Genomic DNA, 8,665 nt, shown 5'->3' with positions numbered 1-8,665 from the left:
CTGGCATGTTGATACCATCACAGTGGCCCTGACAAAGAACCCGGCTCTCAGTGAAGGGAGTGTGAGAGTCAGGGAGGGGGGGGGGGGGGGGAGGTGCGGCAGACCTCCCCACGACCTGCCTGTGCTGCCTTGTCTCCTGCTCTCTGCTTTTATTTGAGGTTGATACGGGCAGACGGATCGGCAAATATCGATCACGGAGCGCCCTGTAAAATTCTCCCTCCAGGTTTGAGAGGTGATTACAGTGCCCTGGACCCAGCTGATGCAGACTGTGTGCGTGTGTGTGCGTGTGTTTGCATTTAGGCTTTTCCTACCCTACCTGTCAGACAGGCCGAGGACAGCAGCCCCATATTCTTTGGTTCGTGTGTCTCCAATCATCTGCAGAAGAGAGACATCTTTAGAAAAAAAAAGAAAAACACCCAGACAGGCAGGCAGGCACACTGTACAACACAGAAAAAAGGTTATAAAGCACGGAGAATAATGCATGTGAATCCCAATCATCGAAATTCAAATGATTTGGATACATCCCCAACCAGCCCTCCTCTCCTTGTCTGCCTTCTGTCGCGGCATCAGAACTCACCAATAGGATTGGAGGGGAAACAGGCTGCGGATTCAGAGGGTTTGCATTAGGAATGGCCTGTTATTAATTAAGCTTGTGGGGAAGAGATTTTTGACAGCGGCTCCCGAAGGGCGGCGAGCGGTGTGGATCTTGGCGCTGACCTGGCCCAGCAGGGGTAGGAGCTGTGTCTTTGAGGTGGTGGGTGTAGAATGGGTGGTGGGCGGGAGAGAGGGGAGGAGGGGGAGAGAAGGGGGGGGCTGGCTCCATGCCGACAGCCAGGCCTGCCACGTCTGCGTGCCCGCTTTGAAGTGTCACCTTGAGGGAAGAGCCGATGGCCGGGAAGCCGGGAGGGCGGGAGCCGCGGAGAGGAGTGGCACGGTTGGCATTGCCAGACATGGCCCTTTAATATTGCATGGGCTCCCGTCCATCTCTGTACACACTCAGGACATTCCTTCTGCTTGATTTAGTTTGAAAGTAGATCTTTGTTTGTTTGTTTTTTTCCTCTCCCTTCTCTCCCTTCCCCTCCTCTCTCGCCATGCTGTGGCTCAACACCTGTGCTTGGATTTGTGCTCATTCTTGCCTGAACAAATATCAAAGCTCTGCAGTCGGAGGAAATTTAAAACAACTACCCTGCATTATCAGAGTTGACAGTGTTGCATTTGGCCAGCTGAGTGACGTGAGGCATATGGCTTCTTTTAATCACATTAAATAATTACACTGCAAAAAATCATCTCCGTCTTATGGAGTCAGTTCTATCTAAAACTGATTTAAAAAGAATAATGCTAGAAATATTGACAATACATATTTAATTTTTTTTCTTAAAACAAGTGAAAAACTGCAGTGCGGTGAGAATATTTGCACACGTTTCCATTAGAAAGCAACCTTAGAAAATGACCATGTGTATCTTGAAACACACAATCTAAAGCGCCTGTTTACTTACTCCCCCTCGTTGAACATAGAAACTGAAACTAAAATGACATTCTGACTGACATTCTAAAACCAGATTGGTTTTAGAAAATGCATGAGAAGAGCTAATCTGCAGAGGATCTGACAGACTTTTCCTCACTTGTTTCAGGAAAATAACACTTTAAGGACTAAGTTATTAACTGAATAAACTTGCAAGCAATTAAAGATTATCTTTTTCCTCAGAATGAAAGTGTAGAGATTGGTAAATAGATAATGATGTGCCTTATTGGCAGACTTTCTGTAAAAAAAAAAAAAAAAGAAAGGGGAGAGATATTCACTGTGGTGTTGCTAATTGCTAATGCCGCTTTCATCACTTCCTCAAATGGCATCTTCCTTTACGAAAAACGAAACCGTACCACCGGAGACTAAACTTAAACTTTAAATATTTCTCTCCGTGTTTTTCTGACCTGCTGCCAGCACAGTTACAGAGCGCGGCGGAGAATCAAACATGGCGTTAGTTTGAGGAGATGCATGAGAGGGAGCTGATCAACAGAGGCTGCAGGAAGGAGGTGTTTTGAAGTGAGGAAAAACGTAGGAGAGAAAAAAAAAAGAAAAAGAAAACACACACACTGCATGCACTTTCTACCCACTTTAACAACCGTCCCAGTTCACAAATAGCAGTTTTAACTCCCCTGATTAGCGCTGACATCTGCAGCCTTTCATCTCTCCCTCCATCTTTTTTTTTTTTTTTTTTTTTTTTTAAAAAAAAAAATCAGATTAACCCAAACGGGCATCCTTTAATGGCCTCTTTTTTTTAATTTAAGGAAAGCTGAAAGAGGAGAGATAATTAAAATAATTAAACCGTAGGGACCGGTCTGTGCGCGCTCAGCTCCCGCTCTTTTCTTCTTGCCTTTAAGTTTGGATTCCGCCTTGCTTAGTGATTCAAGCAGCACACAGAGAGAAAGACTCATCATCCTCACTTAATTGCATTAAGTTGACTCTCGGAGGTCCAATTTTTCCCCCCGAAACCAACAGCCAATGTAGGGTCTGATCTTTAGGTGCATGTCAGCGATCTAAATGTGGAAGTAGAGGGGGGAGGGCACGTTTCTAAACAGCCTTTATGGAGCATATTTATTTAGGCAGCGAGTGTATTTTGCATAAGGCCGAAGATATAAAAAAAAAAAAAAGAAAAAGCGGGGGAAAAAAGTATCCTCTTTAATGATTATTTATTCATGGACTTTTAAGCTTTTAATGAGGACAAATGAAGCCGTTTTCCAGAGTGTCAGTATGTAGTATGCTTACCAAAAATATTCTTGTTTAGCATTTTCTTTTGCACTGCGTGCCCGTGAGGAATAAACACTAACATTTAAATATAACTAGGAGTTTGGAGCAAGACTTTTTAAGCGATCAGTTTATCTTGATTTTGCATGAATATAAAATTCCCCACAAGTTTTGATCAGACTCGACGATGATGATTTATTAATCGTCAGTAACGCTTGTAATTGAAGCTGAATAGATAAAATGTAATTAATGACCAGTGTTTTAGAAAAATGGGTCATTCTGGATCCTTTTCAAAATAAAGTGGCTGGAATTTATTTTAAACTAAAAACATACACAGTAACTTTATCAATGAATGACATCCTGAACTTGACAAACGTTTGCTCCTTTAAATTAATTATTCACAGCTGTGTAATTTATAGTTTCATTCATATGAACACACGTGTTGTACGATTGTACCTTCTAACTTCTACACTTCTTCTTTGAACCCGAGTGAAAGAAGAAAAAAAAAGTAGGCTATACAGCACAGTCTGAGTTATACGTATTTTGCGCTATAGGTGTATCTTGAATATTATAATTACAAGTCTTCAGATGAATTCAAACTTTACTTCCTGTCAAAAAGAATCTAATGAATTCTTGCATGAGGATTTTACCAAGAGCAAGAGCCCCGACATCCTCCTCGGAGTGCAGCCCCAACTTTACACAAGCTCGCATGTCCCCCCCCTCCCCCCCCTCCTTCATACACTTTCACTTCATTCAGATCATTTTCACAGGGCTTCATTTCAAGTTGGCACAAAAAAAAAAAAGGGGGGGGGGGGGAGAGAATCCCTTTGCTGGAAATACTTAAGATTTATGTTTAAATTTTCATGGAATCTTTGAGAACATTGAGGAGCAATTTCACATTTGCACTGACATCTAATTTCTCAAGTAGCGTCTGAAAGCACAAATTGCCAAGGATTCCCTATGTGCCCAATTATCCTGCATCAATTTCCTTGACCCTGCGGAATGCTGGTAAATTAATCATACCACTTTCTTTTTTTTTTTTTGGACTCTCTCGTGAAATACATATGCACACGTTTGATAAACTAATCATACTTGGTCGGTTGTACTCACAAAAAATGATTCAGTCCTGGAAGCAGGATGAGAGTTAACAGCAAGGCCCAGGGAGTTGATATAAAACACACACACACACACACACACACACACACACACACAAAGACAGAATGCCGTTAGTGAGCAAAGTATCAAGTTTTCGAATTTCCAGTTCAATGTTCTACAAAACACATATTTGTATAAAGAAAACTTCGTGATAAATTCATGAATTTATAAGACAATTTATCAGTAAATTGACTTGTGTTTAAGAATCAGTAATAATGGTTTTAGTGTATTGTCTGCCGTTTTTACAGGTGTTTTTATTTTACTGTTGTGACACTATTTCCTAAAGTACCTCAAATAAAGTGAAATATTGAAGAAAAAAAATACATGACCTCAAAGAACACATAAGAGTACAGCATCGCCAGTATCATCAACTGTGCCGTCATATAATGAACAGCACGGTTACCAGCCATCTGAATCATCTTCCATCACAACACTTCACCAGACCCACTCACTGTACCTGTTGATCCCGCAGAGGCTCGGCGAAGGAGCTCCGGTGTTTTTGGAGCAACAGTGTCCTCTGGTGGAAACAAGACAACAAACAGGAGGAGAGAAGTCAATACAAACAGGGACACCGGCAGTATCTGTGGGGGGGATATATATATATATATATATATATAAATAAATGTAACTCTTCTTTTCCTTGAAAAGAGAGCAGAAAGGAATGAGGTTTTTCTAGAAAATGTCAAACAACAAACCTTTAAGTTGGAAGACAAAACATTTCGAGCACAACTTTCTTTAGCATAAGACACAAGGTGCTCTAAACATAAAAGGCTGGCTCGTATGCTATCTTTTGTATAGCCAACATAACGCTAAACATACATGTGTGTGAACATGTCAGACCGACACTCACCTCTGTTCGTATTTACTGAAGGAACAACTCGACCTTTTGGGAAATAAGTGTATTAACTTTCCTGTCGAGAGTTGTAGTCGAGAAGACATATATCATATCCGTCCATTTAATATGAAGCTATGAGCACGAGGCAGTTAGCTTGTCCGGGTGCGTAGATTAAACTCACGCGACGTAACGCGTTAATTAGTGAGTTTAAAGCAGCTGTGGGGTATCTTGGACAGGGCTATGCTACCTGGCGCCAGTGTTAAAGCTAAGCTAAGCTAACGGGGTTTACAGGTCACATGTGAGAGTGGGAGCAATGTTCTCAAATGCTTAATTCTAACATTAATAACTGCGTCACTACAACAATTCTTAAGTTACTTTTACTATTCTTATACAGGTTAGTGTTACTGTATTGTCACATTTTTTAAGTATCTTACAAGTGTGTATTTTTCCATGTACTGTGGCAGGGTTAGTCAAGCTCTTTTGACTGAAGGCCATATACAAATGCATATTAGGAGTCACTGGACGGACAATAGTGAATGTGTAGTTTTCAACATAACAAAATTCCTATATTTGGTTCTGCTCATGGCCTAAGCTCCCACATAAAATATTATGTTAATGTAGTTAAATCCAACATGTGAATCTAAGTTTCATATGAGGATGTAACAAAAAGAACAGGCAGAAATGTGTAAAATATTGGTTTCTGGGCCAAGAGGTTAAGACACGGATAGTTTCACTCAATTTAGTCGACATCTAGTGTTTAAACTAGGATGTGCAATGCACACAGTGTAATTCATTAGAAATATGCTCAAGCAATATTCTTATTTGAAAAAAAAAAAAAAAAATCAAAAAAAAAAAAGTCACCATGGCCACCCCAGTATACCGCATCGACGAACTACTTTTAGTATTACCTGTAATAGCAGTAGTAGTTGGTGTTTAGAGCTGTTTCGGTGTTCAATCGTTGTCTGTATGATATTTGAGTTTTAGTACAAATATCAAGAGTGCACTTTTGATACCTTAGTTTAAACCCTGTTATAAATTGAACAAAAATATGATTACTGCTCAATACATCCCCTCTGAACCCAGATGGCCTCCAGCCAGTGTTAAATGCATGTTAATTAGAAAGGCTTAAGGATTTAGATTGGGAAACGTCTAATCAAAGAATGTAAACAAACTTAAGATTCTGGTCATTCATTAAAAAAAATGGAAATAGAAATATAGTAAATGACCAATCACAATTTCCCCCAGAGCCAAAAGTGTCCGACCAACAGTCCAAACGTCAAGATATTCAGTTAAATATGGTATGTGATGAACAGCAGCAAATCCTCACATTTAAGAAGGTGGAAAGATGAGAATTTAAATGACTACAGCGATTAATCCCATATTAAAATTAACTTTTTTTTTTTCTGTGCTTTTGGGCCTTACCGTCTATCACAGCGATGACCACCAAAGAAGTCATGTATGAATTTATACACTCATTCATTCTCTTTTGATCAGTTTTCTATCGCGCTGTAAACCACACAGTATAGGACGGACTGACTTTTCAATCTGCAAACATCTGAACGTGTCCCGTCCCAAAAACACAACACGGCGGAATGACGAAAACACCTTGACGCTGCATTTTACAAAAGGGCGGCTTACATTCAGCAGTAGAATAAAAGCAAAACTCAGAATTGTAGTGCAAAACATTGAAGACGATCTTTATTGTTCACAGTTAAAACACAAGCCACTGCTTTAAGAACTTCCTTTTTTTTTGCCGTTTGATCCCAGATTGTCCAGCTCCAGTCAGAGTCCTGGTTTCTTCAGTTTGTGCTGATTGTACCTTCTGTCTTGGTTTGCGGTAGTTACTACGGTTGGCATTTAAAGTGGATTGTTGAACATGCTTTAGATAGCGAGGCAAAAGGAAGTGACAGCAGGCATTCCGGTGGACAACAGGATTTAAACAGGATTAGTTTACTCTAATACTCAGAGGAAACTCCCCGTTTATCAGACCTGCACCAAAGGAACCCGATTGGCCGAGCCGTTGTCTTTCCCACGGTGTACCAGCTGACTGTACGCGCAGCACGAGAACCAACACTTCTGTTCAGAGACGTGCGAGTTCAGCCAGAACACAAATGTTTGTATGGCACTTCAAAAATGGTCGGCAGGTCGTCCTGAACAGAAAAAAAAGGAACGAACCATGATTTCTATAAGCTTGGGCTTGTGTCATTTGCCAGGTCTGATTCAAATTTAGGATATGTACTTCATGGCTGAATAAATATAAAAGAAACAAAAAAGGTACAACAGAATGTGGAAATTTCAAACAATTTTTTTCAGGGTTTTAAAGGGTGGGTACACCCAAACTATGAATAAAACTAAACATTTTCTCACTTGGTTTCAGTGGTACAGACTGGAGTTCTATTTGTCCAAATTTGGAGATATTTGTGTCAGAGATTGCCGTCTCCACATGCAACACAATGGAGGTGGCTGTATTGGTGGTGCCAACGGCATTTACTATTAAGATTATATTATAACAGCAACTTGTCTTTCTGGAAAACGTGTCCCCATCAAAGAAGACTTCAGTTGGTGACAGCGTTTCAGAAGGTTGTTTTTAAGTGATCTTTCAATGCTGCGAGCGCCACTAAACTTCCATTCACTTCCATTGTGCCAGCAGAAATCTCAGAGACCGATTTCTCACAATTTGGATAAATGAAAGTGAAACTTTCCGCATGGCTGGTACAACTGGAGCCAAGTGGGATGTTTGCAGTTCGGATGAACTGACCCTTAAAAACGTTGGGCTCACAGTGTCACATGTGAGTTATTGATCACGTTGATCACTGTTCGGCGTATTTGTCTCATAATCAAATTCATAAGACTAGCATCTTCTCTGGTAACATCACATCCAATTAGTATCCCCTCTCATCATGTCAAAAATTCATCGGGGGAATGACTCGGAAGAAAAAAGAAAAAAAGTAGAAAAACACTGTGGGAAATCCTGTTGTCCACTCAGAGGAATGGAACAAATAACACAGAAATCCAAAGAGTTGCTGACAGGTTACTCTTTCTGCGGATTTAGCTCTTCTCCGATGTTAAACTCGTCTCTGGACCTCCGTCCCGGCTCAGTCCAATGTCTCTTAACTGTGCTCGTGATGCGTTTCATTGTAGTCCATGATCTTTAGCTGCTGCTGCCGGGGGCGCCCTGAACCCGCCTGACCCCGCCCTCCACCTGATCCCACCTTCCTGCGGGGGCTTTCCTGGCTAGAGGCCCGCAGCTTGGGCTCAGAGGGGGGCTCCTTGGTGGGCACAGTGAGAGGAGTGGTGAGGGCAGGGGCCGGGGCTGCGGAATGTGCCGAGCCGACGGGGGCGACATAACCGGGGCAGGGCGGCTCCACGCACAGCTCCGTCTTCAGGCCGTGTGCGAGGCCAGCCAGGCGCGACGACTGCTGCTGCTGCTGCTCCTCGTCACACTGGCTCTCGCTCTTGTTGCGGAACAGCTCGCGGGCCCTCATTCCCAGGAAGCTCTTGGCGCTGGGGTAGGAGCCCACGGTGAGCGGCGCGTGGGAGGGGGGCAGGGGCGCGAGCAAGTTGGGGTCGGGACAGGACAAGGAGGGCTCCACCAGCAGGGACGGGGACTGGTCCTGGCTGCCGGAGTAGGCCGTGGTCCTGGAAGAGTTGCTCGCCTTTGGTTGACGTGGCGATAAAGTGCTGCTGTGGCCCCGAGGGGAGCCGCGCGGTGGTCTGCTGCCCACTTCTTCGTTGGTGTGAAGTTGTCTGTCTGGTACCGTGACACTGGAGGACAAGAAAAACACTAAAGTAGTAAGTATTTACAGTGGGTACGGAAAGTATTCAGACCCCTTTAAATTTTTCACTCTGTTTCATTGCAGCCATTTGCTAAAATCAAAAAAGTTCATTTTATTTCTCATTAATGTACACTCAGCACCCCACCTTGACAGAAA

General features: G+C 42.4%; 1 protein-coding gene across 2 annotated transcripts in view; it reads right to left on the bottom strand.

Moving 5' to 3' along the window:
- Positions 1-6,403: 6,403 nt before the first annotated feature.
- The window catches only part of tsc1b (TSC complex subunit 1b), a 26,909-nt gene continuing 24,647 nt past the window's right edge, over positions 6,404-8,665 (bottom strand). For both annotated transcript variants that reach the window (XM_031855695.1, XM_031855696.1), the window contains exon 22: positions 6,404-8,498. In XM_031855695.1, the coding sequence (XP_031711555.1) occupies positions 7,844-8,498 (655 nt within the window). In that variant the 3' untranslated portion in view covers positions 6,404-7,843. The remainder of the gene's footprint in view (positions 8,499-8,665) is intronic.

This window comes from Anarrhichthys ocellatus, unplaced genomic scaffold (assembly GCF_004355925.1).
Source record: "Anarrhichthys ocellatus isolate YVR2014 unplaced genomic scaffold, GSC_Weel_1.0 scaffold16, whole genome shotgun sequence".
Classification (NCBI taxonomy): domain Eukaryota; kingdom Metazoa; phylum Chordata; class Actinopteri; order Perciformes; family Anarhichadidae; genus Anarrhichthys; species Anarrhichthys ocellatus.
The sequence above is the reverse complement of the archived record's forward strand: the minus strand, read 5'-3'. Positions and strand labels throughout refer to the sequence as shown.